Below are 22,814 nucleotides of genomic sequence, written 5' to 3'. Positions count from 1 at the left end.
CTCACTAAGTCACAAGCAAAGCATAGCATAAAAGAGGTTCTTATGTTAGATTCCTTTCCCCCAACTCACAAAAATAAAGTCTTGCTCTTTCAACTTTATTGCATTTTCTCTCTGTCTTTCAATGGTTTCCAACAAAAGGGTAACTGATATTGTAACATTATTAGTAGTTGTACTATTGGTTGGTTTTGTGAACTCAGATTTAACAAAAGACAGAGAAGAATGTGCTGACAAATTAGTGACTCTTGCTAGTTGTCTTCCTTACGTGGGTGGTGATGCCAATACTCCTGCTATAGATTGTTGCACTGCCCTTAAACTAGTCCTTGATAAGACCAAGAAATGTATATGTATCCTAATCAAAGATCGTAATGATCCTAAACTTGGCTTCACTTTGAATGCCACTCTTGCTGTTCAGCTTCCAAATGCTTGTCACATTCCATCTAATATATCTCAATGTGTAGGCAAGTATTTCTCATTATCTTATCTCTCTTAGTTTGCATATATCATCTGTTTAATTAAGAGTTATCTAATTTTATAATAAAAAATAGAATAAAATAAAAATTGTTTTCATATAAACTATAAATTTTATATATCAAAAGATTAACTTATAGAAATAAATTAAAAATAATTAATATACATATCATGAATTGTTTTCTTGAAAAATATCACAAATAGTTATATTACTAGATAAATTAAAACACTCTCATTTCAAATATGTATATGCATATATATGGATGTTATCTATCTCTCACTTTAGTTTCATTTAGATATTTTTTTGGATAAATAATTTAATTAAGTATTTTTTAGTATAAACATTTATTATATAAGTGACTATATATAAACTATTTCTATATAAAAGGTAAAATAAAGTTAATTTTTTCATTTAAACTATAATCTGTTTTCATATGTTATTTTAAAGAATTTATAGAAAAAAGCTAAAAACAACTTGTAGAGCCCCAATAGTTGTTTACTTATAGTAATTGTGATTCATTTGATTAAAAAAAATTACATAGAATCAAAGAAACACCAAGCTCAATAAGATTTGGTTTATTGTAAAGGAAATGGTTCATTGCATTGCACCAATCTTTATTAAACTCAACAAGGACTTTTAGTTAGTGAATAAGTTCACAAATAAAAAATGTCATTGAGTGTCATCTATGATTAAGAAGTTTGTTTTGATCCAAAAAATAATTAAAAATATTGTTATTTGATTTTTCTTTTGATATAATATTTGATAGTATATCTGAAAATTATGAATTTACCTTAAAAATGTTAGAAATAGAAAATTATTATTAATTTGAAGTTGTATTTAGATATTATTTACAATTTATTTATTTTGATGAACTTAATTAAAGTAGTTTAAGTTTTTGGTGTTATATCCGATAAAAAAAAAATAATATTTTGAAATAATTTATAATTATTAAAATTATATTTTTATTAAGAATTCAATTTTTTAGATTCAAGCACACCTTCCAAAAACATTCACACACACTTTGAATCTTAAAAGTGCTTATTCCAGTAAATTAACTCAATTAATGGGATGGTTAACTCAATTAATTCAATTTTGTGTTGTTTCAGATCTTTTGCATTTGTCACCTAAATCTGCTGAAGCTAAGGTGTTTGAAGGACTTGGAAATTCTACCCAAACAAACAGTTCCACACCAGTTTCCAATGGTAAATAACTATTATATTATATTATTATTGTTGTTGTTGTGTTTTGAATGTTGAAGCTAATATTGTGCCTCAAATAATGGTTCCAGGTGGTGCTGAGAAGGGACCAAGCTCAAGTTCTGAGGAAAAGAGTGGTTGTGATTTGGGAAAGAGGTGGCTGGTGGCAGAGTTGGTTTTTGCTATTTTACCATTTGTTTTCATTCTAGCTTGATGTTTCAAGTTTCAAAACCATGATCAAGATTTAGAAAAAAAATTATTACTTGGATATATTTAATATTGGTTTTGGTTGATCTAATACTCATTAGTCACTAGTTCTATCTATTTCTCTTAGTTTTACTTTTGTTGTGCTATGTTTCCCAATTCCTATATTTTTGAACAAATTCTTGTTACTGTCTATTTATCTATTTTTAGTAACCTTGGTAGTTGGCATATCTTCTTGTTGTCTTGTCTTTTTCTTTCTTTCTTCCTTTGTGTGGCCATCCATGGTAATAATCTCTATAATTATCTAACTAAAAAGAGTCATTTAAGGAAGCCAATTAATGGTAGATGCTACTTTGTTTTTCTCCAAATATTTCTAATCATATTCATATATTACATCATAAATTCACATTTGGAAAAATAGACACCAAATCGTTAATTCAATGTTAATTCAAAACACATACTAATCCAAAAAATCTCTTCATCTTCAATCGAGAGGATCACAAAATACATTTGATTAATTTTAGATGGCCACACGAAGCCAAATAACTTAATTATAATATTTTATGATTTAAAAAGAAAAAAGACAAACAAAAATGATTTATCTACATGAATATATAACATGCAGATAGAAAGAATCTTAGTTCACGTTAACAAAAGCAGTTGATTTGAAAAAATAAACTCCAGTTACTCGAATCTAATCGCTTCACTTAAAATTCAAAGTATAAAAACTCAATTTCAAAGTGTGTCTCTTAGTTTCACTACCACGAATATAATAAATAAATTGTTTGATTAAAACCTACTCAAGCATTCACAAAATTATTAAAAGTTCAATATAGTGTTTTCTTAAAAAAAAAAATTGAAAATAAATGAACAAACAGTTGAAAAAAATAAATTTTGTTAACCCACACTAACCAAAACTCGTCTTAACTGATAAAAAAATCGGTCGAAATTAGATCGATAAATAATAAACTCAATTTAAGATAGTTCGATAAAATTGGACTTGAACACGCTCAAATTCAACTTATGTACATCCTTAATCCCATTTACTTTATGGAAATATTTACAATTTTCAGTTTTTTTTTTTTAAATTATTAAGGTTAAATTGTTAATAAGGAGATAGAAGAAACAATTGAGATAGAAAGAAAAAAAAAAGCTAGAAAGAATACATTTAGAAAAAGAATAAAAATAGTGTTTTGAATAGACCTATTAGCACCCCAACTTTATGCTACTACCCCTTTTTCCACTGAAACTTTACATCTGGATGGAGGCCACCAAGAGGTGAAGTAAAGAAGGTTGAGAAATGAAAGTCAGATGATTCTTGTATACATCCAAATCATCATGCATTGCACCCATTCATTATTCATTGCTCTTACATTCAGCTTTTTCAAACACCAAGTGATAGAATAGGTATCCACATCTACATATAGTAATTATTTGCTACATGATCGGTATAATAAAAATTATATTTGTTCTATTTATATTCGTGTGAACATCTACTATATGGATATTTAGGAGATTTTATGATATCCATCATTATTTGCATATATCTACATAATATCATATGTACAAATTTATTTATAATTATGTAAAATATCATATACTTTTGACTACACAAAAAATATTAAAATGAACACAAATAGAATGCATCATAAAAAAATATTAATACATTAACACAAAACATAAAAATAATACATGCCAAAGTACTCTTCTTTCTTTTACAATATAATAATAGTACAATAAAAAAAATTCCAAAATTATATGCACATACATATTTGGACCAAAGGTCAATTTCAGACAATCAATTTAGACTCGTCAAAGATTCATAATTTAAATAATTGCATACTATTCATATAATAATTAAATTTAGAAAAGCAACAAACATTCACTACAATGATTAGTTTAATAAGGGTCTTATCATTCACACGTGACCATTGAAATATTTTACTATTGAAATGAATGTGATGCCTCAAGCAAGTTGATTTAAAATATGTATTTACAAATTCTGTTGTGTTATTCTGTTCACACTTAACACATACTTCTATTGTAGAATGAGCTTGTGCATAAATAGTGTTTTTCTGTAATCAAGAAGCCACAACTTCTCAGAACCTTAGTTACCCTTTCAACCAATCACACAAAATGGATAATCAAAATAACTTGTCAGGAAATATCAACAAGAAGACCAACATCAACATGGATAGGAAGAAGAAATATATGGTGAGCAGAGTTGAATTTTTGGAGAATGAAGAAGACATTAACATGAAAGCTGACACGTTTATTAGTAACTTCAGAAAACAGCTAAAGATTGAGAGACAAGAATCACTCCAGCGTTTTCAGGAAACCACACGATCAAGTGCTTGAATCATTTTGATAAAATTAAACTACTGATGTGGTTAAAATTGTAAAATTGAAAAGATGTGAGGCTCTGTCTCTTACTCTTCTGGTGAAATAGCAAAGTCAGCTTATTAATGTAGCTTTTCAGTTTTTTATATAAATTGTTTTTTATTTAATGTTTTAAACATTAAAATTCATATGTATAGACAGCCTCACAATCAGATTATCACTGTTTAATCTTATTTATCTTGATAGTTATACAAACCATGATTTGTGATTCATTGAAACTTTAGATTTATTTTGGATGGATTTTTATTTTTATTTTTAATGTTGATAACTTGTAACGATGATTTAATCCAACTTGTTTGAGGTGTTGTGGAGTCATGCCCCTTTCATCAGGGAGAACCTACTTAGTAAAGCTACATTCATGTTCTTTACTTGAATATTTTCGATCTTTTGTAATTCTCTTTATGTATTAGGAAAAATATGATTTTTAAGTTATCGGTAAGTATTGTGTTTTTAGATCTTGAAGTTATAAACTATGTTTATTTTTGAGTTTTACTGTACTTTGAACTATGTTTATTGGCTCAGTGTCTTAAAAACTCAAATATTGTTGTGTTGTCATAAGTTTCATCTTTTGTATGAACCATGAGTTAAGAGTTAAATAACAATACTAAATCGTTGAAATATATTAAACTAACAAAGTAGTACATATTAGATATTTGGGTCATATCTATGATAATAATTTTTTTTTTTTAAATTTAAGAAATTAAACGCATATTTTTTTAATTATCGAGATGAAATATATAGTCATGGTAACATACAATTGATACATTTCAAAAGCATTGCTTACTAGGTTTGTTGGGATCCCTCTTCGAATTTCTTCATCTTATAGTTTGAAAAACACATATTTGGTATTTTTTTCAATGTAAGACATTTTAGTATTTTGTTTTCATGTGAGACTTAGTTTAACATCTTGTAGAATACGCATATAGCATAATAGTTTTTGAATAAATTGCTAAATGAAAAACTCATTGGAAATAGCCAAATTTCAAAAAAAATAAAAATAAAATTAGCATACACTACTTATTAAAAATTGAAGAAAAATCAATGGTCCTATCTTTTGGTGGCTAAATCTATATTTCACGTTGCATTTGTATATGCATAAAAAAAATGTAGTTTGTATTTGTTCACTTTCCTTTTTTATTCATTTAGCATGTTAACATATTATTTTCATTTGTATTTGAATTTGAAATAATGTTAATCATCTAAAAAAAAGGTTAAATATTTAAACAGTTAGTATCATACTTATGAAACATTGTTATACAAATTTTGGATTGATACCCCATGAAGTAAATATTTGATCTGAAAGTAAGTGCAATACAAATTTTGGATTGATACCCCATGAGGTAAATCTTTGATCTGAAAAATTATTGTCTTAATTGACCTTGGAATAATTATTTGGGTTTGATACATCATTTTTTCTTCTTCATAACCCTCTTAGTCATTCACCATATTACATGTCTAAAAGGTTCATTCTGATAAATGATTGATTGTTCATTATCTTAATTTTTAATTTTGGGACAAAATTACAAATCTCGTTTGCAATATACTAAAATAATCCTTAAGGACTTGCACACTAAAGATTCTTTCAAAGAAAGAGAGTACTTTGACAAAATTATGGAGATCATCAACTAGATCAAATTATTTGTACATAAACAAATGATAATTATCATACTTATCAATGAGGGAAGTCTTTCAAATGATGGACCAAAATTGAGGCATTCAGTATTCAACCGAGATAATACTCCTACCCTTCATTCATATTCATATATTCTATAAAACAATTGTTCATTTATTCAACTCATTCTCTCCACACTCATTAAAACTCCTGTAATACGTGATAAATCTTTCAACCTCTAAAATTGGGGCAACACCACCGTTTTGTCCGTTTCAAACATTGTGTTTTCCAAAATTATAACTTAGGGCAATCCTTTCACCATTTTTTTCTAATCACATACACAATATTTTGTATATTCCTAAATAAGGGCATTTTCCTCGCCATTCATTCAAGGATTGAGTATATCTGAATTTCAAATTTAGGAAAACTCATTATCTTTGATTCTCCAAATATCATCTGAATTTTTTTATCATCCACATACTCCATAAATGGGGCACCTCCCCAATCTTTCATTTTTGTATTCCTACAAAACTAATTTTGATGTTTTTTTCCAATCACTCATTTCATCTCATCCTCTCACTATCTTTCCATAATGGGGGCACTTTTACGTTCCTTCTTGCTTAGCTTGGAGAATAATTAGGTAATCCCATTTTCGTTAGACTACGACAACTATTTGTTAAAATCCAAATTAAAGAGATTTAATCCTTCATGGAATGAGGCAATTACCTTAGTTTTCAAAGCCCATGTCTTTTCATCTATCACCCAAATATTCCATCCTCATTTTGAGGTGCATCTTAACCAACTCATTCAACCTTATTTTCACTAAGCTTAATTAAGCAATGCTTCAAAGAAAGAGAATGTAAGTTCATTGACATGATCTAACAATTCTTCGGAAAATCTTCAATTAACATCTTTGACCAAAAAGAGTTGAGTTTTCTAAGGTGTCCTAGCCAAAAGATAAGACTAAGGTGGTGAAAATTATTCGACGACCGTAGTAAAAAAACTATAGTTGATCATATTTTTTCTTAAGAGGTCATCCTTTAATCATTGATAGAGACTACAATGATCAAGATATACTAATTTGCAACAGTTGAGTGAAAATAACGATAAACATAAACATGACAAACTTGATTTTGCTTGAGTTTGAGTTCAAATCTTGTTTTACATATTGAAGTTTTTCAAGGAAGTGATGAAGTCAAGAAATTCATTTCTTACACAAAAAACACTTTTCTCCCCAAACAACAAGGTCATTACATCATCTTGTTCTAAAAAATGAACAATGATATCAAACACAAAGCTAAATATTAGGTGTGTATCTTGAGTTTTTGTATGAGTAGATACAATCATAGAGTGTAGATCCATGCATCTTGCGTTAATCATGTATGCATCATTCTAGCATCATATCATGCCTTTCACCTCATGCATCTAGGTATTACTTGAAACAATTCATGAACCTTGCATTATGCTCATGTTTAAAGGTCTCGCAATCTTCTAATTATATAGCATGTCGCATGCTCACATGCTCGCACCAAGCACAACGCTCAAAGACACGCAAATTATTGCCCAAATACCACTCAATCATTAAAATTTGCACAAATCGACCAATAAACAATCTACTCAGTGATAAAAATAAGATTGGACCGAATTGGAGTAACCTTCAAGATGTACATCTTGCTTGATTATGACTAATACTTTGTTTGACTTGTGCTAACTTAGTGAATGTACATTATATACAAGCAAACTTTATGGATAAATTTAGTTGTGGCAACAAAAACTAGTCCTATATTTCCAGGACACGAGTTATGACATCTTAAAGATCCTATAAAATCTCAAAAGATCCAATTTTCATTAGCAACTTAAACACTAAGTCCAATGTTCATTGACACCTTAGAGTCCAATGTTCATTGACACTCCAAAGCCCAACATAGGCACCTTAAAGTCCAATCTCCATTGACACTCCAAAGCTCAATCTTATTGACAAAAGAAAAGGTCCAATTTTCATCGGCAACTAAAACACTAAGTTCAATCTTCATTGGCACCTCAAAGTCCAATGTTCATTGACACTCCAAAGTTCAACATATGCACCTCAACGTCGAATCTCCATTGGCACTCCAAAGTCCAATATACATCGGCAAATAAAAAGTTCAATATTCATCGGCAACTAAAACACAAAGTCCAATCTTCGTTGGCAAATACATAAGAAATATCCAATTTTTGACGTCCCCCTAAACTTAATCTTCATTGGCACTTTGAGCCTAATATCCAGTAAACTCCACAACGATCGATAGTTGGTAGCTTATAATGCTTTGATACACCAAAGCTAAATATCCATTGGCATCCACAATATGTACCCTTTACAATCCAATGCCTAAGATCTACAAGGCATCTCTAACCCCAAAGCCCAATATTTCATTGGCAAGCAAAAAGTCCATCTTTCATTTGCACTTCAAATAAAAGTTGAATCATAATTGGCACCCCAACATTCCATTAGTAACGTAAAGGTCCATTCTTTTATTGGCAACATACAAGCCCACATCCTTTGACATCCCAAAAGTACAATAATCATTAGCACCCCAACCAAAGGCCTAACATCAATTGGCAACCAAAAACCCAATATTTATTAACATCGAAATCTTAGTTTTCATTATCCATGGACACCCAACTCCAAGGATCTAAAAAACACCGAATAATGTCAATATCCATTGGCATCCGAAAAGCCCAATGTCCATTAGCAATCCAAAGCCAAAATTTAATTGGCACTACAACCCAATTTTCACTTTCCATCTGCACTACAAAAAGTCCATGACTCACCAACAATTTTTTTTAATATTTATTGGCATCCAAATCTCATTACCTACTAGGTAACAATCATTTACATGTTTATCGATCTACACATCGGTAACCAATGCGAAGAAGATTATCTATATTTTTTCGATCTATGCATTTGTAACCAATCTAGAGACGATCATTTACATTTTTATCAATCTACGCTTCAGTAACCAAACCGAAGACAATCATTTACCTTCTCATCGATCTAAGCAATCCGAAAACGATCATTTATACTTTTGTCGATCTATGCATCGGTAACCAATCCGAAGACGATCATTTACATGTTTATCGATCTATTCATCAATAATCAATCCAAATAAGATTATCTATATTTTTGTCGATCTACACACCAATAACCAATTTGGACACGATCATTTACCTTCTAGTTAATCTACGCATCGATAACCAATCCGAAGACGATTACCTACATTTTTGTCGTTGTACATACAAGTAACCAATCTGGAGAGGATCATTTACATTTTTGTCGATCCACGTATCGATAACCAAACTGAAGACGATCATTTACCATCTCGTCTATCTACGCATCAGTAACCAATCTAAAGACGATCATTTATATTTTAAATAATATATGCATTGGTAACCAATCCAAAGATGATCATTTACCTTATTGTGGATCTACACATCAGTAACCAATCTGAAGATGATAATTTACATTTTGGTTTATCTACGCAACAATACTCAATCTGGAGACAATCATTTACATTTTTGTCGATCTACGCGTCGGTAACCAATTCAAACTCTTCCATAATTTTGAACTCTTCACAATTTTTGGGGTGCTCTCCATTTGAGCGATAATTACATATGTCACTCTCATTGTAACCCACATCAACCAAGTTTAACTTTCACATTTCAGAAAAAATTACTCCCATGGGAATTTTTACATATCTTATATTTTCAACAAGATATTGATATCCATTTTCCTCAACAACATTACAAACGAATTTGCATGGCATGGTAGAGGGTTATTTGTCACGTTGGACTTGTCTTCTTTGAATGTCAACCATTTTGCATTGAATCGTCCTTGCACTTTTGCTTTTAAGGTTTGATAATCCTCAATTAAATGCCTTATAGCTCATGCATGGTACTCACATTTGAGTTGTACCAGTTTGGGAATGATAGCTTTAAGGGTTTCATTGATCTTAAGAACACTATTGAATTTTGGAGTAGGTGGGGCAACAATTGACTACAGGTTATAGGAATTGGGTCAAAAAGGGTTGTTTTGTTCTCGATTAGTTGGTGGTTTGTTTAGATTTTGATTCCAATGGCTTAGTTGGGGAAACATGACAAGTGGTGTTTGGATAAAAGGTGGTTGATAATAAGGTGGCCTTAAAGGGTTGGATTAAAGGTATGGAACTTGTGAGGCTGCAACAATATATGTGTAGGACATATAGGGCATTTGGGGTAACATAGGTTCAAAATTTGTAGGTCGAATAGAATTTTATGTGTGGATGATAGAAAGCCACTAGATTTATCATAACAACATTAGCATCCCCTTCCTTCTTTTTGCGAATTTCGTTGGATCATAGTGTTATTCATTAAATAAACAATTTTTCCATTCCTCATCCCACTTTCTGCTCTTTCACCTACAATGACCATGTCAGAAAAATTTGATAATGCATTTCTAATCATTTTATCGTAAAAAGGTGACTTAAGAGTATCCATGAAGATAACTACAATTTCTTTTCCTAATAGAGGCGATTATACTTGAGCAACCAATCCCTTCCATCATTTGACATATTCTTTAAATGTTTCATTGTCTCTCTTCACCGTGTTCTATAATTGTATTATGTCAAGAGCCATATAAATGTTATACTTATGTTGTTTCATGAAAGAATTCACCAAATCCTTCCAATAGTGAATGTGATACCTTTCTAGAAATGTATAACAACTTGAGGCTGCCCCAGTTAAACAACCTTGGAAAAAGTGAATCATGACCTTATTGTCATATGCATGAGAGGTCATTTTCCCAAAGTACATGGTTAAATGATTTCTCGTGCAAGTCGTACTTTTATATTTCTCGAAATTTGACAATTTGAATTTTGGCGGTACAACTACGTCGGGAACGAGGCAAAGTTCAAAGGCATTACTTGAACCTAGATAACTCCTTTGTTCTACAGCTCTCAATCTATCTTCAATAATTTGTATCTTAGCATCAGGTGGTTGACTTTCAATTGGAATGTTCATTCCAGACTTTCCAACCATTGGAAACATGGAAATGTAGGTGGTATGGGGATTCGAGGAGTTCCAATAGCCAAAGTGCAAGTGAACTTGTGATTGAGTGTTCATTGTTGGTGCGGTTGGTGGCATGTTGATACCATAGGCATAACTAAGGGGAAATTTGTATGGTCTAAAAGTAAGAGTCGAGTTATTGACCTACAATGCTTCAATACGAGTTCACAACTGACAACCCCTCTTTTGTGTTATTTTTCCTCAAAGTTTGTATCGACTTCATAATCTCAATCATTTGATCCTTCAATTGGTTGACGTCATTTCTCATTTGTTCGTTATCTATGTATTCCTCCATGATTCTTGCTTGGAAGCATGTTCAAGAACGAAGTTGGGGAATCACCTTGTTCAATTATTTTTCTATTCTTTATAAAAAAAAGTTTCTATAGTATGTACTGAACATGAATGAAATGAAGTTGAAATCATTTAATTAATTATCATTTTTGTACATGATAATTGGATTTTGGGGAATCATAATCCTTATGTGAATATTCTTAACACAAATGAATTACTAGTGAAGAAAAATAGGGATCGATAAATAAAACAACAAATCCTTCATTGATTGGAAAAAAGAGTACACCACATTTAAATTAAAAACTATATTTCTCTTCTAATGGGACAACTAATCTTTTCCTCCAATTTTTCTACCAAATTTTGCAACATTTAACGAACTCGTAGACTTTGACCGAAGTGTTGAGCAAATGCATTACTACAACAATCTCTCTTATGATTGCTTGATTAACTAGCATTGCTAACTTTGAAAAGTAGGTTTTTCAATGCTTGCCTTCATCTTCTAGCTCTTTATAGATCTCTTGATTCTTCAACTGACTAAACAACATCTTAAAAAGATCGCCCCAATATATGGTTTCATCCTTTAAGTCATTATAAATATTTTCTTGATATTCAATATAATTCTTCAACTAACTTGAAGTCTCCATCTCTGTTCTTAGTGCATCTTGATGTTTGTAGAGTAGTTCTTCAATTTTTTTCTTGTGTTTTATCTCATTTTTTACTTCATTTTCGTACTTAGCTAACATCTTATTAAGTTGTTTCTTTAAATGTTCAAACTCCTTTTTCACATTCCTCTCAAAGCTTGTTAATCTTGTCCACAATTGTTTCCACATATAGGCCTCTTCAATAACTTCATTATTTTTCTTCCTTTCGCACATCTAATTCCTCATTTGCACCTTTCAAACAATCTTGTATGTTAGGTTTTTTCTCCTCTTCAATTTTCAACCCGTTGTTACTTATCTCAATAAACTTAGCCTTACAGATGTTTTCTAACAATAAGTTTTTGTTCTCATGGGATATTTTTTTTTCTCTAATTTTGCTTGTACTTCTTTTTTCTCCGCTTCAGATTTCAACCATGATGCTTTAAGTTATTATATATCCTCATTTGTAAAAGGAGTAGCTTTAGGTATTTCTTAATCACTTGAGGGTGTAATATGGAATGACAACCTAATTTATTGGACTCTTTTGTTTACCCATTGTTTATAGGGTTCTTTTGTGCTACAACTTCTACATCCGAGTTTTTTCTCTTTTCTAATTATCATTTCTCAATCTCGACTTATTCTTCACAACATTGATGGGTATACTATACAAGTATTGAGAAAAACAAAAGATTTCAGTGAGTCATTATCTGGTTTCTCTAACATAGGGTAGCCAAGTTGCCTCAGATCTACAGTCGAATTGTAATTAATGCATCCTTTGGTTCCGTTGAGAGTTATGTTGAAGTAAAAACCTTATGAATAAATGTTAAGTTTTCTAAATGGTGATCTACTGATATTTGTACTTGAGTTTTTTTTTTTTTGAAAGAACATAAATGGTCATGCTTGAAGTCACTAACATAAACAAGTGTATTGTATCAACTCAATAATTAAAGAAATAGAGTAACATCAAAAGATTACACTAGTAGCATCATAAGCTTCGTGAAGATATTAGAATTTGACTATCATTTGAATCATAAAAGCTTAAATTGAGAGGATGAGAAAGTCAACACAACTTTTAAAATAATGTCACATTGATGGGTCATCAACAAGATAAAGAGTATAGTTGCACTTGTAGAATTAAACATATGTTAATTGTACAACAAATGATGTACTTTGTTACCACGCCATTTCAAATAATGTACTTAACAATAATAAAGATTTGAAAAGCCTAATTCATAAATATAAATATGATTGCCCTTAAGTCGATGATGATCATCGCAATATGTTGCATCTCAATCACACATAAAATCTCTTGGAAGAAGTCCAGAAGAATTATGAGTCAAGATGTGTCTATATGAAAATTAGAGGATGAAGTATCCAAATTCGAGGATAGATTTGAGGATGAATATCTATCAAAGTTTTCATCTCACAACTATTGAAAAATAATTGCCATAAAAGTACATCAAAATAAAAGTTGATAACTTGTTCACGTTATTCAAAGTTTACAAAAAGTAAACATATAAGTGACATCACATCAATCATATACTCTTTAATGGGAGATAAGAACTTTCATTATCGCACTTAACATAACCTGAGGATATACTCTCGAAAAATATGTATTCAAAATTGAATCAAATTTATAAAATGATGACTTTTTAGATTTAATAATAATAATAGCAAAAAATTTATTAAACACGTTTTACTTACCTTTTGGAATTACTTTTAACTGGTCGGACAAAATTGAAATACTACGATAGTCACCTTTTAATTTCTTAAATATGTGAAATAAGAATAAGTGACACTATTTGCAAAACAAGAAAAGTAAAAAAAAAATTAAAGTTGAAGTATTTCCTTATTGATCATTGGTACAACACGAATTTGGTTGTTGTATTTTTTGTAAAGACGTAAAAATATTAGACTTTATCGTTATATATTATGGAATGAGCGAGAATGAGTTCTGAAAGAGAAACTCGTCCTTCTCTTTGTGTTTGCCATACTTTTTAATATGGTTTTTTCTTAGTGGTGTCATCTTGTTATGTCTTCTTCCTTCTTGAGGTTTTCGTCTTCTCATTTTTTGGAGTTTTTCTCATGCGTTATTTTCGACTTTTTTTTCATCATTTATACTTTTCCAACCTTTGTAACCACTAAAAGATACATCTATCCTCGGCCACCAATTATCATTTTCACAACCTTTTTTTTTAGTTTAAAAATCCCCCACCCTAAGTTGATAAATTAAATATTTAAATTTTCTAATTTTTCTCCTACAACACTAATTTTTTATGATAAGGATAAAGTTAAATATTAAATTTATCATATGTAATTCACCTCCACATGCCATGTTGCCAAATTCATAGGAAAAAAAAAATTAAATAAGGGACAATTGGAGAATCTAATATTACAAAGATGAGATTAAATCTTTTGTTACACGAACTAAAACCATAATTCACATATATTAAATGAACTCAAATAAGGATTAATTAGAGGAGACAAAATGAATGAATTTGATGGATATGGATTTGGATTGTAATAGATAGATCAAAATAATCCATTATTCCAATTACAATCCACCGAAAATTCTTAAAACAAATTTAATCTAATCCATTTATTAAAAACTAAAACCATTCAGTCCATCCATTGTGACATTTTAATGGATTGATACCCATCCATATGATAATAAATTATATACTTATAATAATAATAATAATAATAATAATAATAATAATAATAATAATAATAATATTAAAAATAATAATAATGGTAATAATAATAGTTATTATTATAATGGTTTTTATTTATTGTTGCAAAAAACAAAATAATGGTTTTTATTATCATAAACATAACATGTTTTTAAAAAATTTAATAGAATTTTTATATTATTTTTAAATATAAAAATGTTTCAAAAATATTAAAAAAAAATACTGAAAATTACAGTTTTTAAATATTTTTAAAAAGTTATTTAAAAATCAGTTTTTTATAATATTTTTAAAAATCAGTTTATTATAATAGTTATTATTATCATTATTATTAAATAGGTGATTAATTTATTAATTAATAATTAAATAATAGAGGTGGTTGCTTAAAGGGTGTTCCGGCACCCCCCACATCCGCCGCAAGTTGTTCGACAATCAACCACCGCCCTATTTAATTTAATTAATAATACAAAAATATGAAATTGTTGTATTTATTTAAGCAAAAAAAAAATGTTTTTTAATAAAGTTTTGATATATAATAAAAACAAATTATTACTTAAATTATGTTTTTAAATATAATAACGATATTAGTAATAAAAACAATATTTAAAAATTTAGAGTTTTCTAAAAATAGTTTTTAGAATAATAAATATTAAATTATTTAAAAATAATAATAAATAAAACTATTTTTAGAATTAATTAGTTTTGAAATAATTAAAAAAACTATTTTTAATATAGTTGTATAATAAAAAAGAGTTTTTTAAAATATATATAATATATTTTTTTTAAATGTAATCTATTATAAAAATTGTTGGATGAATTGGATCCATCCATATTTTTAAATGGATGAACTAAATCTAATCTATTAAAGTTTATATTAGGTAGTAGATGGATGAGATGAATTGGATGACTGATAGATCAAATGCCACCCTAGAATTAACCCAAATTTTAATCATAAGGGAGTTATTTAAAAAACTTAAATATGTTTTCCTTCTTATAAAATTTTAATCTCTCTACAATAGAAATACATGTTTTAATTTCTATAAAACTTTTATGCATATAATTTTAGTTATTGTTGTTGAGTTGTCGATATACTTTAGATGAATTTTTATTGGTATATTTTCTACAATATAATAAAGTTTTTATAAAAAATAAATTCAAAATTCAATTTTTCTTGTTGAATTTCTATATTAAAAAATTATAAATTTTGGTACATGAAATTTTATAATATTTAAAAATATTTTAAAAAATAATTTAAAATTTAACAATCGAAGTACGATTAAAAACATTTCGTGTAAGTAGAGCCTGATTAAAAACATTTTGTGTAAGTAGAGCCTAATTATTTGTTGGATAATTTTTCAGAAATGCATTAGAAGTGGGGTAGAGCCTAATAGTTTTTCTTTTCCGCGCTTATATAACCCTCTGACTTTTATCTCTTTTCAACATATATCAACAATTAAGGTTTTGCGGCACTGATAAAAATTATCCCCTAATTCCTCCAAAATCATTGTAAGATTTTCCATTTTCCTTCAATTCTTTTCGAATTATACGCACGATGCAACCCCAGGCTTCTCTGAATAATGTATGAGGTGAAAGCCCCATTGCTCGTCCAAAATCAATGTCTTTCGTGTTGCAGTTCAGTCTTTACTTATTCCACGATTGAATCTATCGATTCAAAATCTTCAATTGCTTTACTCTTTTCTTTTTATTAGTTTTGAAATTTGAATTTGTCTCGATTTACCTTCAACTTGTTTTTGCACGAGATGCTCTGCGGCGAGATGCTTGACCTTTAAACTCCACATGCATAAATTCAAACTCTGATAAAGAATAGCTGATAGCTAGTAACGGCTATCAGGCGACAGCTGCTACCAGCTATCAGATGATAGCCGCTACCAGATAATAGCTGATAGTGACTATCAAATGATAGCTGATAGTAGCTATCAAATGATAGTTGATAGTGGCTATCACCTGATAGCTGATAGTTGCTATTAAGCGATAGTCGCTATCGACTATCAGACGATAGCCGCTATCGGCTATCAGGCGATAGCCGCTTCCAGCTATCAGGCGATAGCCGCTACCGGCTATCAGTCGATAGCCGCTATCGACTATTAGGCGATAATCGCTACCAGCTATCGCCTGATAGCTGATAATGACTATCAAATGATAGCTGATAGTAGCTATCAAATGATAGCTAATAGTGGCTATCACCTGATAGCCGATAGTTGCTATTAAGCGATAGCCGCTTCCAGCTATCAGGCGATAGTCCCTACCGGCTATCAGGCGATAGCCGCTACCGGCTATCAGGCAATAGCCATTACCAACTATCAGGCAATAACCGCTACCAGCTATTGCCTGATAGCTGATAATGACTATCAAATGATAGCTGATAGTTGCTATTAGGCGATAGCCACTACCAGCTATCAGTCGATAACCACTACCGGCTATGAAACGATAGCCGCTACAGGCGATCGCCTGATAGCCTCTACCGACTATCGCCTGATAGCCGCTTAGCCGCTACCCCAGTAGCCGCTATCAAGCAATAACATCGTATCAAGATATCATATAGCTTTTCAGCTTATATAAATTGCTGTCTATCAAGATATCAAAACATTAATATTATAAAAAACGATGTTGTGACTTACTTTCTAGGCTGAACTGAGAGTAATGAAGAACGAACCGGAAGGGATCACTCGACGACAAGATTGGACAGCGACCTTCCTTCACATATTGGCGCATCGCCGCCGCTATCAAATCTCTGACAGTCTTTTCCGGCGTCATCAACACTTGCACGGCGCCAAGGCTCTCCATGATCATAACCTTAAGCAACAACTTCGGCGGCTGTCTCGGCAAAACCTCCGACACTGTCGTCATTGCCGCATGCTTCCTCTCCGGTACAAGATCCTGCATGGTTTTTGGTTGCGCCGCACCGTAAAAAGACGACGAATTATCTGTTAATCTCCCTCGCCAGTGAGTCTCCACCTGGCCGTTAAGGTTGTTCTTGGTGCTCTGCATCGTCAAAGTAGAGGTGGTTTACAGAGAGGGGTAAAATTGTAAAATTGAAGAAGACATTAACATGAAAGCTGACACGTTTATTAGTAACTTCAAGAAACAGCTAAAGATTGAGAGACAAGAATCACTCCAGCGTTTTCAGGAATCGACACGACCAAGTGCTTGAATCATTTTGATAAAATTAAACTACTGCTGTGGTAAAAGATTGAGAGACAAGAATCACTCCGGCGTTTTCAGGAAACGACACACCCAAGTGCTTGAATCATTTTGATAAAATTTAGGACCTTGAAAGATTCTATTAGTATTATTGAGCAGAGAGTTTAGTGTGCAATATGTTATGTAACTGAAAAGGAGAAATCAAGTCAGAAAATGGATTAAAAAAAAGCAAGCCGAAAGAATAGTTTTTTTAGTGTTTTAAAAATATTTAGATTCAACAAATGTGACTAACAAATATCACATTGATATATTTATATTTTCAAAATTATGATAATGAAAGAAACTAAGATGATTTTAACTAAGTGCATTTAATTTCTCTTTTTTGTTGAAGTACTTAAGTGGGTCTTACACATACACATGATTTATTATAATATTTTATCGTTAATACTTAATAAATAAACAAACAGACGTATGTAAATGAGATCACAGATAATTCTATATCGTTTATTTTTGTATATAGTTTACGTTGAATGAAATAATTTGTAATTATCTTTCTTTCATGTGGTGTAGCGTCTACCTTTTAAAAGCTGGTGTATGTTAAACACATATATATAAATCTGCTACAGTAGTTGCATAATACAACACTTGTGGAGGGCATTATTTAGACAGAATATATTATAACTCCCTCCCATATACATTTTCAGTGTATTATTTTATTTTATTTCACGTTTATTTTGAGTTATTGAGTTATTCCCTTAATTTTAAAACGTTGTAATTAAATCTTCAATTTTGTTTTTCATTTAATTTTAGTCCCAACATTTAAAAGTTTTAATTAAATCTTTCATCTACTATTGTGTTCCAAAGTGGTTATTAATTCTACAAAAATTAAACTATTATTGTGATTCCTTTGGGTTTTTATAATTATACAAATATGGTTATTTTTTTAGCACAATTCAAACAGAAAGGACTACATTAAAACCTAAAGTGAATATTTGTAAATGAAAGTTTTACAAGTTACAGGACGAAATTAAAATAAAATACAGAATAAGATAAAGAAACTAAAATAGAAGAAACTACAAATTGTTTTGTTTTTAAGTAATCAAACAGTATTGTTTTATTCTTTTTCTTAAACAAATGATGCCTTGTTAAATTCATGAGTTTTAGCAGATACAATTACTGGTTAGAGCAGATTAACGCTTACCTGTATCTTTTCCCCTCAACCAGGCATAACTTAAATACAAACATCCAGCAATAGAACTTTTCATTCATTTGTCACCACTAAACTATTACAAAACCTTACCCATCCAAGTAGGGAATGTTAAAACGACAACATATATTTAGGTAGAAACATGATCAAGAGATAAATAGATACGACTGCAAAGAAAAGCCTCCACCTCTCCCAACACATATTCTACATCTTCTCCCCGAAATAACCACCCAAAATGTTGGTTACACAAAGTTGTCAAAAAAGAAACTCCTAATATGTTAGTAATCGCCATTGCCAACACCTGCTAAAACTACACAACCTCTATCAGAGTGGTATTAATACCCACATACACACCAACATCTCCCTTGGCGATTTGCGTTGTAAACCATAGTTGGCTTGAAAACACTAGGAGGGAAAAAGTAAATTAAAATAAACTTAAAATAAAGAGAGAAAGGGAGAGAAAAAATATTCTATAGGTGTATGTTCCCACCTAATACCTAAGACAGTATATAATGCTATCAAAAGTTCAAAAATCAGTCCCATGCACTGGTCACCCCAGGACCAGCGGTATTTCCACCATATCCACCCCCATATCCTCCGCCGTATCCACCAGAAGCCCCATATCCGCCACTGCTATTCCCCGCACCATGGTAATCAGAACCACCCCTACTAAAAGAACCTTCTCTTCGAAAGTCTCGGCCACCAAATCGTCCTCCTCCAGATCGACGGTTCTTCCCTCCACCAAAGGAAGATCGTGCAGCAAACCGCGAGAGCCAAGCAGGTACCTCTTGATTTGCCTCTTGCATCAAATCTTGTAGAGACCTAGCTAGGGATGAATTATTTTCATTAAAGAATGCAGTTGCAAGGCCTTTCTTTCCTGCTCTCCCCGTTCTTCCAATTCGGTGTACATAATCATCAATATCATTGGGAAGGTCAAAGTTAACTACATGGGCAACATGAGGAATATCAAGACCACGTGCAGCCACATCAGTGGCAACCAATATAGGAGTGTTGCCACTTTTAAATGACCTTAATGCCGATTCTCTTTCCTGCATGCATTGTAAAAGATGAGAAGCATATACACACACAGACAAGCAGTAAATAAAAACTAGCAAATCATATAATGTAAAAAACTCTCAATAAGATTAGCTTGGTGACTGGGGTGGTGGACTTAGGGAGTGGAGTGATAAAGAGGTCGATAGTTCGTTCTCCACCCTCAGTCAAATACTAACAATATTAACAGGATTAATTACTGATATTGGCTGTTCCAAAAAAATAATTATTACTTAGAGCAAAAAAATTGGTTTTAAAAAATAATCCTAACCACATTGACCTTGAAAGTGGAGACAGCATTGCAATTGCAAGCTTCAGCTCCAAAAACTAATAACAATCAGACTCAGATACTAGCTATAAAAGATGTAGTGCCTTAAAAAATAATGAAAAACAGCTAATAACTTAGAGAAAGGTGATGTGTGGAAATGCTAATTTGAACCTAATAACTAAAGTACCTATGTTTTCATATTACAGTTGAGAAAATATTCCTAGGAATAACAAATCTGCAGTAGTAGTCAGAAATCACATCATCATCAATGACTTTTAGGATTCTACAAACAAACCAAACAATGTTTTAAAATAATTTCCACTTCAGCAAGAAATAATATTTTTTTTCCAAATTCTGGATGCTGAAAGCAAACATAACAATTTTTTAAAAAGAAATTCAAAGAATAACATGTTTATACCAATTCCTTGGTATGCCTTGTGTGAACCAAACAATATTTTAATTAAATTCCTAGGAAAAGAATATTTGAAGGAATTAGGTTCCTTAGAATTTACTTAATGGTATGCAAGTGGAATTTTCTTCCATGCCAGCTGCTAGAATATTGTCACGATGACCCATCTAACGTCAACTTATGCTTTAGGATTTTGTAAATTGAACATCTTCGTTGTTTTTTATTTAGTTTTCACTATGAACGTTATGCTTGACAGCTTGATTGGTTAATCCTTACATAATAAATTGACTTTCCTAATACGGTGGGATGACAAAAACATAAAAAATAAATATAGAAGAGTCAGTTAATGGCATCCCTATTTTAGTACTTCACACTTCACTAACTCCAAACCAGACAAGGTTACCTCATACCCATGCATTCTCCACTGATTTCATAGAGCACAGCACACTTTTATAGAAGAAAATTGAGAATAAATTGAAAGTTAAAAATGTAGATCAAACCTTTTTCATAAAAAATCTAAGCACTTCCATTCCAAAAAAATCTAGAGTTCATAGTTTACCCATTGATACAAAGGCAAATATAATAAAAGTAGAACAGACTAACCTGTTGTGTCCTGTCACCGTGAATAGTAGTTGCTGGAAAATTATTAAGACACAACCAGTGTTCCAGAGCATCAGCTCCCTTCTTTGTCTCCACAAAAACTAAAGTTAAAGCTTGCTGCAAGTTCCAAAATGATGCATGCAAAATAGTCTTAGATATTTAGAAAAATACTACTCTCCGAGAGGAAGGACATATACACACACAATAAGAAAACAAAACATCAGAGCTATTATTCTACCACACAATAAGAAAACATCAGAGCTATTATTCTACCACACTAGCAGAAATATATGTGCAACTGCCAGATGTCAACATCACCTGGCAGAGCTAAGAAGGACGGACAAGAAGTAGAATATCATGAAAAATAAGACAACAGGCTATTCATTGGACTAAAATGCCAATACAAATATGACCAGACAAAACAATTGTATTAGGTTGATATGCATCATGTGCTTAAAAAAAAGGTTGATATGCATCGCGTGCTTAAAAAAAGGTCGTTATGCATCGCAACCAGAACAGCCCATCTAGAGCGAGACTAGACGGTTTTGAGAGAATGTGTTTTTTTACTTTTAAGTTCTAATTTCCAAAAACACTAAGTTTTATAGAAGTGAAATGCCCTTTCTGCAAACTGTGAGAATACCTTTCCTTGTACACCATTTGCTCTCTGTGCATGAAGAAGGTCCATGAGATGGCTTCTCTTGTCAGACTCTTGAACGTACTCAACTCTTTGGTCAATTAAATCAGTACTTGATCCAACTCTTCCAACAGCCAGAAAAATGTAATTTGAAAGGAAATCAGAAGCTAGTCTCTGCACATCACCAGTAAATCGCAACAAAAGTCAAAGATGTAATGAGGAAGATATATGTTTGGCAAATAATATAAATGTGTTAATTATACCTGCAAGTAACTTATTGCCTCAACTCATAAACATTTCCATTATTAAACTCTAATAGCACTTAAGCTTACTAAGAATTAAGATGGAAGGAGCAACTGAAGGCCAAAAGAACACCAGATGCAAATATATGATGTACAGACACAAGAAAAATGATCTCAAACACCCTTCAATAGTAAGGGTACGTTTCTCTAACATAGATGAATGTATCTTCATGAAATTTCAACCAACAGGGAAAAGTAAAACCTAAAACAAACTACACACATGCATATGAAAGGATGTTCCGCTGATTTCCTTTTTGCGTAATGAATCAAATCAAACCTGTATCTCTTTAGGAAAAGTGGCACTGAACAGCATAGTTTGTCTGGCACCTGCTGGGGGCATGTCCATTTGTTCTACAATCTTCCTAATCTGGGGTTCAAAACCCATGTCCAGCATCCTATCTGCCTCATCTAAGGCCAGATACCTAATCATCTGCAGTGAAACTCTAGCTCTCTCCAGCAAATCTACTAGTCTTCCTGGAGTTGCAACAAGAATGTCCACCCCTCTCTCAAGCTCTCGTAGCTGGAAAATTATATTTTGTTAGAATCTATACCAAAATATAAATGTTTTCTTCTGGCATTAAAAAATATAATATAATTGAC

General features: G+C 31.2%; 3 protein-coding genes and 2 non-coding genes across 6 annotated transcripts in view; 3 read left to right on the top strand and 2 right to left on the bottom strand.

Moving 5' to 3' along the window:
* The first annotated feature begins 5 nt into the window (after positions 1-5).
* Positions 6-2,099, top strand: LOC101510609 (non-specific lipid transfer protein GPI-anchored 6). The gene is made up of 3 exons (XM_004502158.4): positions 6-458; positions 1,576-1,671; positions 1,758-2,099. Exons 1-3 carry the CDS (start codon positions 122-124, stop codon positions 1,877-1,879), a joined length of 555 nt encoding a protein of 184 aa, XP_004502215.1. The 5' UTR covers positions 6-121; the 3' UTR covers positions 1,880-2,099.
* A 2,674-nt stretch (positions 2,100-4,773) lies between these two features.
* On the top strand, positions 4,774-4,881 carry LOC113786825 (small nucleolar RNA snoR97). Its single transcript, XR_003473139.1, has one exon. It is a non-coding gene; the product is annotated as a small nucleolar RNA snoR97 (small nucleolar RNA).
* An 11,168-nt stretch (positions 4,882-16,049) lies between these two features.
* LOC101501077 (uncharacterized) lies at positions 16,050-17,588 on the bottom strand. Of its 2 annotated transcripts, none has more exons than XM_012716361.3 (2): positions 17,219-17,588; positions 16,050-16,363 (listed from the first exon to the last, which is right to left on the bottom strand). In XM_012716361.3, exons 1-2 carry the CDS (start codon positions 17,586-17,588, stop codon positions 16,320-16,322), a joined length of 414 nt encoding a protein of 137 aa, XP_012571815.1. In that variant the 3' UTR covers positions 16,050-16,319. The 2 variants fall into 2 exon arrangements, with proteins under 2 accessions (XP_012571815.1, XP_027190375.1); XM_027334574.2 differs by having other exon boundaries at positions 16,050-16,344.
* LOC113786833 (small nucleolar RNA snoR134) lies at positions 16,125-16,264 on the top strand. Its single transcript, XR_003473147.1, has one exon. It is a non-coding gene; the product is annotated as a small nucleolar RNA snoR134 (small nucleolar RNA).
* A 1,397-nt stretch (positions 17,589-18,985) lies between the features above and the next one.
* LOC101510281 (DEAD-box ATP-dependent RNA helicase 37-like) overlaps positions 18,986-22,814 on the bottom strand; it is a 6,758-nt gene continuing 2,929 nt past the window's right edge. Inside the window, exons 4-7 of the mRNA XM_004502157.4 lie at positions 22,492-22,734; positions 21,919-22,086; positions 21,282-21,395; positions 18,986-19,997 (exon numbers count right to left, since the gene is read on the bottom strand). Of these exons, the coding sequence (XP_004502214.1) occupies positions 19,482-19,997; positions 21,282-21,395; positions 21,919-22,086; positions 22,492-22,734 (1,041 nt within the window). The 3' untranslated portion in view covers positions 18,986-19,481. The remainder of the gene's footprint in view (positions 19,998-21,281; positions 21,396-21,918; positions 22,087-22,491; positions 22,735-22,814) is intronic.

Source organism: Cicer arietinum, chromosome 5, assembly GCF_000331145.2.
Source record: "Cicer arietinum cultivar CDC Frontier isolate Library 1 chromosome 5, Cicar.CDCFrontier_v2.0, whole genome shotgun sequence".
Lineage (NCBI taxonomy): Eukaryota > Viridiplantae > Streptophyta > Magnoliopsida > Fabales > Fabaceae > Cicer > Cicer arietinum.
Note: the sequence above shows the minus strand (reverse complement) of the source record. Positions and strands in the feature narration are given on the sequence as shown.

Coding starts and splice junctions, on each gene's coding strand:
- LOC101501077 (XM_027334574.2), bottom strand. CDS start 17,588: ATGCAGAGCACCAAGAACAACCTTAACGGCCAGGTGGAGACTCACTGG. Junction 16,345..17,218: donor CTCTCAGTTCAGCCTAGAAA/GTAAGTCACAAC, acceptor ATCTCGCCGCAG/AGCATCTCGTGCAAAAACAA.
- LOC101510609 (XM_004502158.4), top strand. CDS start 122: ATGGTTTCCAACAAAAGGGTAACTGATATTGTAACATTATTAGTAGTT. Junction 459..1,575: donor TAATATATCTCAATGTGTAG/GCAAGTATTTCT, acceptor GTGTTGTTTCAG/ATCTTTTGCATTTGTCACCT. Junction 1,672..1,757: donor TTCCACACCAGTTTCCAATG/GTAAATAACTAT, acceptor TAATGGTTCCAG/GTGGTGCTGAGAAGGGACCA.